Source organism: Hemitrygon akajei, chromosome 5 (assembly GCF_048418815.1).
Source record: "Hemitrygon akajei chromosome 5, sHemAka1.3, whole genome shotgun sequence".
In the NCBI taxonomy this organism is placed as follows: Eukaryota; Metazoa; Chordata; class Chondrichthyes; order Myliobatiformes; family Dasyatidae; genus Hemitrygon; species Hemitrygon akajei.
In genome coordinates, this window is record NC_133128.1 from 189,047,418 (window position 1) to 189,061,851 (window position 14,434).

A 14,434-nucleotide genomic window follows, 5' to 3' on the forward strand; every position below is an offset into this window, starting at 1 on the left:
CTCTGGGAAAAGCAGTTCCTCCTCATCACCTTCCTAAATCTATTCCCCCATATTTTGAGGCTTTGTCCCTTAGTTCTAGTCTCACCTATCTGTGGAAACAACTTTTCTGCCTTTATTTTATCTATCCCTTTCTCTCAGTCCTTGCTCGAAACACCTCCATTTGCTCCCATCCTTCTCTTCAACCATTCCCTCCCTCCCATCCAAATCTCTTACTTCATTCTCTTCTTTTCCCACTCCCATCCTCTGCCTTTGCTCAACCCTTTCCAGTGCTTCTAACTCTTGTCCTCCCTCCCATTTAATCCCTTACATAAAACAAAAGCTCAAACATGGACTCTGTGCTCCTGGCTCTCTGCTGACAGGTTGCTGCTCGATGCAAGTTATCAATGATCCCGCACAGCTCTGACGATCTGAAGGGCCATTTTGGCAGCAGTGGCCTGGCTTTCGTGCCAGCTATCGTGGTATCTGGCATGCCATTTCCTCAAAGGAATGTCGCCCCCACAGTAGGTTGACCATGGAAAATAAAGGCAATTTTTTTTGTAGCTGATACTTAAAATACGACATGTATACAGTAACGCCAGCCAGTGTAGTGGCATCAGCACCGGATCTCAAGGCAAATGGTCCTCAGCTCGAATCCGGCTATCTCCTTGCATGCTTTGCATCCATGCTGGGTTGAGCATTGAGCTAGCAGCTTGGCCTTGTAAAAAACTGTTAAATGCTACAGAAGTGGCAAAAATGCCACCTAATGCACTAAAGGTGTGAAAAGGAACAACAATATATACAGGAGAAATGCAAAATGAATCTGCAAGATATTATTAGGGATTAGGCACCATGCTACTGAAGTCAGCAAAAGTCTTTGGAGTTCTGGTAATGAATTACTGCAGACTGCAGATCAAATTCAATTATAAGCAAAAGGTGTTGGAAACATACAGCAGGTCAGACATGCTCTGTGTACAGAGAATTAATGGTAATGTTTCAGGTCAATAGCCCATTGTCAGAATGGAAAAGGAAGACGTATGAGACCATAAGACATAGGAGCAGAATTAGGCCATTTGGCCCATTGAATATGTTCTGCCATTTGATCATGTCTGATGGTACTAATCTACAGCTTCTCCTTGCCCTGACCAATCAAGCATCTGTCAACCTCTGCCTTAAATCAGCACAGGTTCACCACTCTCTGGCTAAAGAAATTCCTCATCATCTCCATTCTAAAAGGACACCCCTCTATTCTGAGGCTGTGTCCTCTGATCTTAATATGACCCAACCTCACAGTGGAAAAAGCCTGCTTGCATTTTTCTTTTCTATACCCCTCATAATTTTGTATATCTCTATTAAATCTCCCCTCAGTCTTCTACATTCCAAGGAATAAAGACCTAACCTATTCAATTTTACCTTGTAACTCAGCTCCTCCAGTCCCAGCAGCATCCTTGTAGATTTTCTCTGTACTCTTTCAACCTTGTTTACATTTTTCCTGTAGGTCAGTGGCTAAAACTGCACACAATACTCCAAATTAAGCCTCACTAATGTCATACAACTTCAACATAACATCCCATCTTCCGTACTCAATACATTGATTTATGAAGACCAATGCGCCAAATCTTTCTTTATAACCCTACCTTTCTGTGATGTCACTTTCAACAAATGATAGATGAGTATTCCCACATCCCCCCTTTTCTACCACACTCCTCAGTGCTCGACTGTTCACTGCGTAAGACCTACCCTGGTTGGTACTTGTTTGTACTAAATTCCATCCGCCAATTTTCAGCCCATTTTTCCGGCTGATGAATTAGGTCTCACCAACATTCTATACAACAATATAACATCCCATCACCTACACTCAGTACTTTGATTTATGAAGGGCCGTGTGCCAAAAGCTTTTTGTTTCTGACCCTGTGCTGCCACTTTCAATAACTTCTGGAAACTCCAATGTATTCCCAAACGCCTTTGTTCTATTGCACTCCTCAGTGCCCTACCTTTCACTGTGTAAGACCTACCCTGGTTAGCCCTACTGAAGTGCACAACCTCACACTAGTCTGTATCAAATTCCATCTGCCATTTCTCAGCCCATTTTCCCAGCTGGTACAAAGCTGTAAGCTCTGATAGTCTTCCTCGCTGGCAAGTATACCCCCAAGCTTGATGTCATCAGCAAATTTGCCTCTCCAGTTAACCATTCATGAGCATTGATGGTATTTTTAAATTTTATTTTATTGAGATACAATATAGAATTGGCCCTTCTGGACCTTCAAGCTTCACTGTCCAGCACCCCTATTTAACCCCAGCCTAATCACAAGACAATTTACAATGACCAGTATTTAAAAAAATGTGAGGTAGTGTCCAAGGGTTCACTGTCCATTTAGGAATTGGATGGCAGAGGGGAAGAAGCTGGTCCTGAATCACTGTGTGTGCCTTCAGGCTCCTGTACCTCCTACCTGATGGTAACAGTGAGAAAAGGGCATGCCCTGGGTGCTGGGGATCCATAATAATGGACGCTGCCTTTCTGAGACACTGCTCCCTAAAGATATCCTGGGTACTTTGTAGGCTAGTACCCAAGATGGAGTTGACTCCACGGTACATCTGTAGAAGTTTTTGAATGTTTTTGTTGACATACCATATCTCTTCAAACTCCTAATGAAGTATAGTTGCTGTCTTGCTTTCTTTATAGCTGCATTGATATTTTGGGACCAGGTTAGGTCCACAGAGATCTTGACACCCAGGAACGTGAAACTGCTCTCTCTCTCCACTTCTGATCCCTCTATGAGGATTGGTATGTGTTCCTTCGTCTTACCCTTCCTGAGGTCCACAATAAGCTCTTTCGTTTTACTGATGTGGAATGCAAGGTTGTTGCTGCAACACCACTCCACTAGTTGGCATATCTCACTCCTGTACGCCCTCTCATCACCACCTGAGATTCCACCAACAATGGTTGTATCATCAGCAAATTTACAGATGGTACTTGAGCTGTGTCTAGCCACACAGTCATGGATATAGAGAGAGTCGAGCAGTGGGCTAAGCACACACCCCTGAGGTGCACCAGTGTTGATCGTCAGCAAGGAGGAGATATTATCATCAATCTGCACAGATTATGATCTAACAGTTAGGACGTTGAGGATCCAATTGCAGAGGGAGGTACAGAGGCCCAGGTTCTGTAACTTATCAATCAGGATTTTGGGAATGATGGTGTTAAATGCTGAGCTATAGTTGATGAACAGCATCCTGACACAGGTGTTTGTGTTGTCCAGGTTGTCTAAAGCCGTGTGGAGAGCCATTGAGATTGCATCTGCCATTGACCTATTGTGGCAATAGGCAAATTGCAGTGGGTCCATGTCCTTGCTGAGGCAGGAGTTCAGTCTAGTCATGACCAACCTCTCAAAGCATTTCATCACTGTAGATGTGAATGCTACCGGGTGATAGTCTTCTTAGGCACAGATATAATTGTTGCATTTTTGAAGCAAGTGTAAACTTCCACCCATAGCAGTGAGAGGTTGAAAATGTTCTTGAATACTCCCGCCAGTTGATTGGCATTAGTTTTCAGAGCCATACCATTTACTCCATCGGGATCTTCCGCCTTGCAAGGGTTCACTCTCTTTAAAGACAGCCTAACATTGGCTTCTGAGACAGAGATCACAGGATCGCTGGGTGCAGCAGGGATCTTCAACACTGCAGTTATAGTCTCCCTTTCAAAGCGAGCATAGAAGGCACTGAGTTCATCTGGTAATGAAGCATTGCTGCCATTCACACTATTGGGTTTCGCTTTGTTGGAAATAATGTCTTGCAGACCCTGCCAGAGTTGTCATACATCCAATGTCGCCTCCAACCTAGTTCAAAATTGTCTCTTCGCCCTTGAAATAATCCCCCGTAAGTCATACCTAGTTTTCAGGTACAGACCTGGGTCGCCAGACTTGAATGCCACAGATCTAGCCTCCAGCAGATGACATACCTCCTGGTTCATCCACTGATTTTGGTTTGGGAATGTACAACAGGTATTTGTAGGCACACACTCATCCACACCGTTAATTGTACATTATGATCCCCATGAATATTTTAAAATCTAACAAATATCAGTCCAGGTGATAGGTTAGTGAAAAATATAATATAACTTTATGAAAAATTATAATAGAATTTAAAATTATAAATTACAATTTTAATTTGTCTGTGTTGCTTTGCATTTCCAGCATCTGCTGACTGTTTCGTGTTTATAATGGCAATATTGCTTATTTTTTGCTATAGTTTTATAAGTATTTTAGTAAATTTATAAATTTAACAATTGGGTAATTGGAACATTTATTTCTAATTGTGATATGTTAGAAATAAGTGCAGATACTTCTGGTTCAAGTAGATTAACTTGTTTGCCAGTTAATATATCAAGCTAGCTAAGTCTTACACTTTTGCCTTAGAGTCAAAGATTCCTGGAAAAGTACAACACAGAAACAGACCCTTTAGCCCATCTAGTCCATGCTGAATCTATTTACATTCCCTACTCCCGGGACCACAGCCCTCCATATCCCTACTACCCATGTATTTATCCAAACTTCATTTAAACATTGAAATCGAGCTCGCATGCACCACTTGTACTTAATGCTCCACTTTAAGCGAAGAGTATGTTTACATAAAGCTGGCAACAATCCCTAATTTATGTTTTTGTTTCGAAACATAATCCATGATTAGATTTGGTTTATGTAAGGAAGGGTTGAGTTTAGTTTTAGTTTGGAAAATGAATTGTTTTTAATCAGTTTTATTTCACTCTAGTACTGTCTCATTCAAAGTTTTTGAAGTTTATATTTTGATGTTTTGGATTTGTCTCAGTGAGATCTGGAACTTTTTTCAGAAATGCACAATCATTCTTCTTATGTTGGTGCAGCTTTATTAAATTATTGAAGGCTTAATTTGCAATGCATCATCTGGATTTAATTAGAGTTAATATGAATGATGTGGCAGTCAGAATGTAGTGGTTGGGGTGGGGGATGGGTTGAGGCATTTTGCTCCAAGAAGTTAAAGTTTCTTCTGACTAAAGATTACAGTGTAATTTAGTCAATCTTATTCCTTTATACTACCTTCAAGTTCCCCTTAGAAGCCACTGGTGGAAAACTGTGTTTGATTTCCTTACGTGGACTGAACTGAACCAAGCAAGTCTCAAGACGAGCCAGAAATACACATATGCTCAAAGGACGTTAAAGTTGGTATTCTCCAAACTAGTGCAAAATCAGGTCACAATCAGCTGCCTGCTTTACATAAAGCTAATTTTTTCCTACTTTGCAGTCATTGCCAATAGCCGGTCCATTTTATAAAATGACCAATGATCTTTTCTATTGACTTCAATTTAAATGAAAATGTCAGCACTTCTAATGTGGCCTGGTTATTTGCTATTAACACATTTTGTACTATTGACATAGGATACATATTATCCCCAAGTGTTTTAATAGCCCGAACAAATGAGCAGATATGGAATGTAAGCAAGTTTTTACCCTTTATAGATAGATTCCTACTGAGTAATTGCTGGAGTTTTTGGTGTATACTCACTGCACTAATCGGGGTTGCCAACCCTTTTTATGCCCTGGACCATTGCCATTAAGTAAGGGCTCCAAGGACCCCAGGCTCAAATAGTTTCTGTTGATGATGCTGTTTACATCTTTTTCTCCTCCGTATGCCTGTACTTTTGATTGCATTGGCGGTTCATTTTCTCAGTATTGGGTGATTCCATAGAAAAAGCTGTACATTATCAAACTGTTGGATAAGTATTGAAAATCTTGAATTACATAAGAAATAGGAGCAGGAGTAGGCCCTCTGGCCCATCGAGCCTGCCCCGCCATTCATCAAGATCATGGCTGATCTGTCCATAAACTCAGCTCCATCTACCTGCCTTTTCCCCATAACCCTTAATTCCCCTACTATGTAAAAACCTATCTAACTGTATCTTAAATATATTTAGTGAAGAAGCCTCAACTGGTTCCCTGGGCAGAGAATTCCACAGATTCACCACTCTCTGGGAAAAACAGTTCCTCCTCATCTCCATCCTAAATCTTCTCCCCTGTATCTTGAGGCAATGTCCTCTAGTTCTAGTCTCACCTACCAATGGAAACAACTTTCAAAATTTCAAGATCCCTACCATACAGTGCAAAAGTCTTAGGCACCCTAACTATGAAATATATGCTGTCTGCTTTCTAAATAATTTTAGATGCACATTCTACTTCATCACCTTCCGCTCAAACTTTCCTCACATTTCTTTCCTTTTTCACTTCTCCCTTCTGCTTCTTCACTTCTGAAGCTTGGGGCAGGTGTAAAATATGTTAAATCTGACATTTAAAGTGTTGAAAGCTGCTGCCATGCTTTTCAGGTTTTGTATTTCAGACTCTTAGTGGAGCTTAAATGCAAACAAATATGATAGAGATTTTTCTGGAAGATGATGCAAGCCCTGTAAAACACCTTTGTAAGTAAAACAAAAACTCCCTGACTGTGCCACGTTTAGCCCTGCAGTAGGGGCACAAACCCTGCCTGGCAGGAACAGTTTCTTGAATGTTGCATTTGCTTGTGCCCGTGATGCCAGCTCATGGCTGCATTGCTACTTCTGCCACAGCTGTTCCTCACCAGCTGGTAGAGTTGGGCATGCACTCATGAATCTGGAATTGGATGCATAACAAATAATTCAAATGGTCCTGTTTAATATCAGAGAATGTATGCATTATACAGCCTGCAAATCTTACTCTTCACAGACATCCACAAAACAAGAAATCCCAAAGTATGAATGATAGGAACATCAAAACCCCAAAGCCCCCCACCCCCTCCCATCACAAGCAGTGTCAGAAGCATCATCACCCCTTCCCCCAGCACTTGCACCAGAAAAAACACTGACACCTCCAACCTCTACCATACAAGCAGTCGCAAAAGCCCCAAAGGCACCTTGATCTAGAGTCCATCAAAAACCGAGGTATTTGGCAGTATCCATTTTAAAATAAATTCAGTGGCAAATGCTCAGAGACTGCATGAATTTCTTGTTTCTGTAAGTTTGTAATTCTTTTTTCTTGCAGTTTTGAATTCCCTTGTCACTGCAAGTTTCTTGGAGACAAACCTGTGTAAGTGGTGTGACTATACTAACCCAATCTGCGAGGACAAAGTGTGTTACAGCAATTGTACGTTGAATTCCTACTGTGTGACCTCAGAGGAAATATGTGTGGCCATATGGTAAGTGTTATTTGTGGCTTTAGATTTAACTACCGGTGCACTGTCATTTTTTACAGATGCATACTTAACTACAGTGTTTAATTTCTGCAGCAAACTACACTGCCAAGGTTTGGTTCTTTATCAGCCTAAATCAGGGGTTCCCGAACTTTTTTATTTCATGAAGCCTTGCAATTAACCGAGGGGTCCGGGAATCCCAGGTTGGAAAGCCCTGGCTTAAAGGCTGTGTCTGTGGTTGAGTCATCCAAATTCTTGGGAACAACCATTACCTACACCATTTCAGGAAACATAACAGAGAATATAGAACATAGAAGAGCACAGCACAGGTACAAACCCATCGGCCCACAATGTAGTACTGAACCAGCTAAATAATAAATCATGAACCCACAAAAACGAATCCCAAAACCATCTCAGGGCGTGTCCTGATGAATTTTTATTCAGCCATCAATGAGAGTGCCGTGACCACCTCTGCCACCAGTCAGTTTCTTGCTGCCTCCTCTCGCTCCAGGTCCTGGACACAGCGAGCGGTCCACTCAGCGAAGAAGATCATTGGCCGTCAGTGATCAACATTGGAAAATCTGCTCATTGCTAGAGCAAAGAGCAGAAAAATATTACTGCTGACTCCACCAGCCCTAGCTGACACCAATTCACCAAATTGCCATCAGGGAGACGCTATACTTCACATGCTCTTCCAAGCTTCTTTCCTGTAGCTATCCAGCTTCTCAACAAAACTCACTCAAGTGTAATACCCTGCACAACATCCATTAAGACCATAAGACATAGGAGCAGAATAAGGCCATTTGGCCCATCAAGTCTACTCCGCCATTTCATCATGGCTGGCCCATTCCTCTTTCAACCCCATTCTCCTATCTTCTCCCCATAATCCTTCATGCCCTGACTAATCAGGAACCTATTAATCTCCACCTTAAATACACCCAGTGGCACGGCATCCACAGCCGCTTGTGGCAACAAATTCCCCAGATTCACTATTCTCTGACTTCCTCATCTCTGTTTTAAATGTACTTCCATCTATTTTGAAGCTGTGCCCTCAGTTCCTACACCACCCACCAAAGGAAACATCCTCTTCACATCCACTCTATCCGGGACTTTAAACAATCAATAGGGTTCGATGAGATCCCCTCTCATTCTTCTAAAAGAAGGCCTCACTAGTGTTTTGTACAGCCACAGCATTACATCTTACTTTTATATTCTCATCCTCTTGAAATGAATGCTACCAATGCATTCTCCTTTCTCACCACCAACTCAACCTGCAAATTAATCTTTAGGGAATTCTGCACAAGGACTTCCAAATTCCTTTGCACCTCAGATTTTAGAATTTTCTTCCCATTTTCTTTTATTCCTTCTACCAAGGTGCATGACTATACACTTACTGACACTGTATTCCATCTGCCACCTCTTTGCCCATTCTCCTAATCTAAGTCCTTCTGCAGCCTCTCTGCTTCCTCAACACTACCTGCCCCTGCGCCCATATTTGTAATCTCCACAAACCTGGCTGTAAAGCCATCACTTTCAACATTGAAATCATTGACATACATCATTTAAAAAATGAAAGGTCCCAACGCAGATCCCTGTGGAACACCATGAGTCACTTGCAGACAATTGGACAAGGATCCCTTTATTCGCACTATATCTCCTGCCAATCAGCCAATGCTTTATCCATGCTAGTATTTTTTCCTGTAATTCTATGGGTTCTTATCTTGTTTAGCATCTTCATGTGTGGCATCTTGTCAAAGGCCTTCTGAAAATCCAAGTACACAACATCCACTGATTCTCCTTTGTCTATCATGTTTGTTATTTCTTCAAAGAATTCCAATAATTTTGTCAGGCAAGATTTTCCCTTGAGGAAACTATGCTGACTATGGCCTATTTTATCATGTGCCTCTAAGTACCCTGAGACCTCATCCTTAGCAATCGACTCTAGCATCTTCCCAATCACTGAGGTCAGACTAACTGGCTACAATTTCATTTCCTCTGCCTCTCTCTCTTTTTCAAGAATGTAGTGACATTTGCAATCTTCCAGTCTTCTAGGACCATTCCAGGTTCTGGTGATTCTTGAAAACTCATTACTAATGCCTCCACGATCTCTTCAGTCACCGCTTTCAGAACCCTGGGGTGTATACCATCTAGTCCAGGTGACTTAGCTACTTTAAGACCATTCAGTTTCCCAAGAACTTTCTCTTTAGTTATGGTAACTTCACACACTTCATGACACCTAGAATTTCCACTATACTCCTAGTATCTTCCACGGTGAAGACTGACGCAAAATACTTACTCAGTTCATTGTTTCCCAGTGGCCTGATGTCCACTCTCGCATCTCTTATATGTTTTGTATCTGAAGAAACTTTTGGTAACCTCTTTAATATTATTGGCTAGCTTAGTTTCATATTCTATCTTTACCTCCTTAACAACTTTTTTAGTTGCCTTCTGTTGGTTTTTAAAAGATTTACCAATCTTCTAAATTCCCACGAATTTTTGCTCTATTATATGCCTGCTCTTTGGCTTTTAGGTTGGCTTTGACTTTACTCATTTGCCATGGTTGTGTCATCTTTCCTTTAGAACATATATGTCAAACTCAAGGCCGGCGGGCCAAATCCGGCCCGCGGTGGAATTATCTTTGGCCCACGAGATAATATCTAATTACTATTAAAGCTGGCCCCAGTAATCGAAGCGCCTTTGGCGTATGATATGGCTAATGCTGAGTTTATTCAGGTACCAGGTTTTCAGGGTTTTTAGTGTTTATTCGGCAGTCTTGCTCGGCAGTCTTCTTCATAAAAAAAGAATTTGTAAAGTGAAACACTTTGTAGTTATAGCAGAGACTGAGGCACATGAGAGCAGGCTGAAAAAACGGAGGCAACGAAAGCTGCGTTCGCACGCGTCCGACTGATCCAGCCCACATGAAGCTGCATTTTGCTCAATCCGGCCCGTGACCTAAAATGAGTTTGACACCCCTGCTTTAGAACACTTCTTTCTCATTGGGATCGGTGTATCCTGTGCCTTCCAAATTGCTTCCAGAAATTCCAGCCATTACTGCTCTGCTGCCATCCCTGCCAGTGTTCTTTTCCAATCAGTTCTGGCCAACTCCTCTCTCATGGCTCTGTAATTCTCTTTACTCCACTATAATACTGATACATCTGGCTTTAGCTTCTCCTTCTCAAATTTCAGGGTGAATTCATATTATAGTGGATATATAGTAGATATAGTATATCACTTCCCCTAAGGGTTCTTTTACCTTAAGCTCTCTAATCAATTCTGGTTCATTGCACAACACTCAATCTAGAACACCTGATCCCCTAGTGGTCTCAACCACTAGTTGCTCTTAAAGCCATTCCATAGGCATTCTAGAAATACCCCCTCCTGGAATCTAGCACAAACCTGATTTTCCCAATCTACCTGCATATTGAAATCCCCCATGACTCTTTTAACATTGTCTCACAGCTACCTGGACTATTCCTCTTCCCACCCTGTCTCTTGCACAAATGCCATCGCCTTCTCGCAATTCCTCCATTTCCGCCGCATCTGCTCTCAGGATGAGGCTTTTCACTCCAGGACGAAGGAGATGTCTTCCTTTTTTAAACAAAGGGGCTTCCCTTCCTCCACCATCAACACTGCTGTCAAACACATCTCTCCCATTTCCCGCACATCTGTTCTCACCCCATCCTTCCACCACCCCACTAGGGTTAGGGGTCCCCTTGTCCTCACCTACCACCCTACCAGCCTTCGGGTCCAACATATAATTCTCCATAACTTCCGCCATCTCCAACGGGATCCCACCACCAAGCACATCTTTCCCTCCCCCCCTTTCTGTTTTCCACAGGGATCGCTCCCTACGTAACTCCGTTGTCCACTCGTCCCCCCCCATCCCTTCCCACCGATCTCCCTCCTGGCACTTATACTTCCTTGTAAGCGGAACAAGTGCTACACCTGCCCTTACACTTCCACCCTCACCACCATTCAGGACCCCAGACAGTCCTTCCAGGTGAGGTGACACTTCTCCTGGTGCAGACTTCTATATATTGGTGAGACCCGGTGCAGACTGGGAGACCGTTTCGTTGAACACCTACGCTCGGTCCGCCAGAGAAAGCAGGTTCTCCCAGTGCCCACACATTTTAATTCCACATCCCATTCCCATTCTTATATGTCAATATAACTTTCCCCTAAGGGAGCGCGAAGCGCAGAAACAAGTATCACTGTGATGATTGTACGCTCTAATATCAATTGTTTGGTGACAATAAAGTATAATGATAATGATGATAATGATAATCCATGGCCTCCTCTACTGTCAAGATGAAGCCACACTCAGGTTGGAGGAACAACATCTTATTCTGTCTGGGTAGCCTCCAACCCGATGGCATGAACATTGATTTCACTAACGTCTGTTAATGCCCCCCTCCCCTTCTTACCCCATCCCTTATTTATTTATTTGTTTGTTTGTTTGTTCCCACCCCCTTTTTGCTCTCTTTTTTCTCTCTCTGTCTCTCTCACAATCACTCCTTGCCTGTTCTCCATCTCCCTCTGGTGCTCCCTGTGGTGAACTAGATATACCTGTCTGACTGCTCCTGTGGCTCCTCCCAAGACCCTGCTGACTACCCCTGTGGCTCCTCCCACAGACCCCTGTATAAAGGCGACTGTGGCCTGCTGCTCTCCCTCATTTCCCCAGGATGTAGTGTTGTTCTTCAGTCAATAAAAGCCGATATCTCACTTCCTAAGTCTCGGCGTGAGTTATTGATGGTGCATCAATTTTATTGACTGAAAGTTACAACATGGAAACCGCTTTACGCCCAGAACGCCTAGACTTGGACCCCCGAGACCCTGGAGCAGCTCTTGCCTTTGACCACTGGCTGGTGTGCTTCCAATCGTACTTAGAGGAGGTTCGTGCCACCGACTCGGCTGTTCGGCTCAAACTTCTCTTCTCGAGGGTCGCCCCAAAAGTTTATTCGTTCATCAGGGACATATCCACCTACGAGGAGGCGCTTGCCGCCCTCCGAAGACAGTACCTGCGGCCAGTAAATCCAGTTTATGCACGGCACCGCTTGGCCACGCGAAAACAGCGGCCTACGGAGTCGACTGCTGAATTTCTTCGCGAGTTACTGATACTCGCGCGGGACTGTGACTGCAAAGCGCTCACAGCGGAACAGCATAAGGAACTCTTGGTCCGAGACGCTTTTGTGACTGGGGTTCGGTCAGTGTGTATCCGCCAGCGGCTGCTGGAAAAAGCTGATCTTACCTTACGCTCCGCGATAGAGTCGGCCGATTCGATAGAGGCTGCGCAACTGTACGCCGAAGAAGTCCAGCCGCGCGATTCCCCGGTTCCGAGCGAATTCGCCAACGCCGCAGCCAGTCGCGGTATCTCAAACCCCACGAATTCGCCAGGTATGAGACTCTGTTACTTTTGTGGGCTTCGGAAACATGCCCGGGAAAGCTGTCCGGCGCGCGAAGCGACTTGTTCCCGCTGTGGGAAGAAGGGCCATTTCGCCAAGGTCTGTAAATCTAAACCGCGCCCGGGGTCGAGCAGCGCCGCGTCTGAGACCTGGGGGCCGCCATTTTGCATGACCGGATGTGGACAACCATCTTTGCCGGCGTCACCTGGCCCCGCCCCTACCTACCCGTGTGCGACCTGGGAGCCACCATCTTGCATGCCCGGATGTGAGCGGCCATCTTTGCCGGCGTCACCAGGCCCCGCCCCCGCCTCGCCATCTTGCATGCCCGGATGTGAGCGGCCATCTTTGCCGACGTCACCAGGCCCCGCCCCCGACACGCCCAGTTCAACGCTGGCTTCCGTGACCCTCGATCAAAGCGCCCCGCACCAGCTTGCAAGGTCGATGATGGACATCCTGGTGGAGGGGCACAGGACTAGCTGCCTGTTTGACACGGGCAGCACTGAGAGTTTTATTGACCCGGCCACAGTGAAACGCTGCGGACTCGTTACACGGCCGGTCCGTCAGAAGATCACCTTGGCTTCAGGGTCGCATTCCACAGACATCCGGGTGGGTTGTGTAGCGACATTGGTGGTGCAGGGCACAGAATATCGGAACTTTGCGTTCCTGGTCATGCCTCGGCTGTGCGCGCCTGTGCTATTGGGGCTGGACTTCCAGAGCCATCTCGAAAGTGTGACTATGGCATATGACGGGCCCCACCCACCACTCACTGTCAGGAATCCTCAGTTTGGTGGGACTTCGCCATATACTCCGTTACCACACGCACATACACCCCGAACCCCACATCCCGCCCAGCACCATGCCGATAGCTGTGCTGCTGACACTATTTGCAACCTCTCCACCCTCAAGATCCCTCCCCCATCGCTGTTCACCAACCTGACCCCCGACTGTAAACCTGTGGCAACTAAAAGTAGGAGGTACAGTGCGGGGGACAGGGCCTTTATTCATTCAGAGGTGCAGCGGCTGCTCAGGGAGGGGATCATTGAGCCAAGCACAAGCCCATGGCGGTCCCAGGTGGTCGTTGTTCGGACTGGGCAGAAAAATAGGATGGTTGTGGACTACAGCCAGACCATCAATAGATTCACGCAGCTTGACGCGTACCCCCTACCCCGCATCGCGGATATGGTCAACCAGATAGCTCAGTACAAGGTGTACTCGACAATTGATCTGAAATCCGCTTATCACCAGCTCCCCATCCGCCCAGAGGACCGCCCCTACACCGCCTTCGAGGCGGGTGGCAGGCTCTATCACTTTCTGCGCGTCCCATTTGGTGTCACAAATGGGGTCTCAGTCTTCCAGAGGGAGATGGACCGGATGGTGGACCAGTACAAACTGACGGCCACATTTCCCTATCTAGATAACATCACCATCTGTGGTCGCGACTGGTCGGACCATGACGCCAACCTCCAACGTTTTTTCCAGGTGGCCGATGCTTTGAACCTCACTTATAACAAGGACAAGTGTGTGTTCAGAACCACACGACTCGCTATCCTTGGGTATGTCGTGGAGAACGGGGTCATTGGCCCCGACCCCGACCGTATGCGCCCCCTGTTAGAACTCCCTCTTCCCACTACTCTCAAGGCCCTCCGGCGGTGCCTGGGTTTTTTTTCCTATTACGCCCAATGGGTTCCCCATTACGCAGACAAGGCCCGCCCCCTGGTCAAGTCTACCACCTTTCCCCTCTCTGCCGAGGCCCGCGCGGCCTTCAGCTGCATTAAAGGGGACATTGCCAAAGCAACGATGCATGCGGTAGACGAGACCATTCCCTTCCAAGTAGAGAGTGACGCCTCTGACGTCGCGCTGGCTGC

General features: G+C 45.3%; 1 protein-coding gene across 2 annotated transcripts in view; it reads left to right on the top strand.

Annotated features, from left to right (window-relative positions):
• tgfbr2l (transforming growth factor beta receptor-like) overlaps positions 1 to 14,434 on the top strand; it is a 107,994-nt gene that overhangs the window by 39,244 nt on the left and 54,316 nt on the right. The window contains exons 1-2 of one of the 2 annotated variants that reach the window (XM_073047542.1): positions 6,153 to 6,421; positions 7,020 to 7,173. In XM_073047542.1, the coding sequence (XP_072903643.1) occupies positions 6,361 to 6,421; positions 7,020 to 7,173 (215 nt within the window). In that variant the 5' untranslated portion in view covers positions 6,153 to 6,360. Of the gene's footprint in view, positions 1 to 6,152; positions 6,422 to 7,019; positions 7,174 to 14,434 lie in introns of those variants that run through there. The other variant, XM_073047543.1, reaches the window with a different exon arrangement.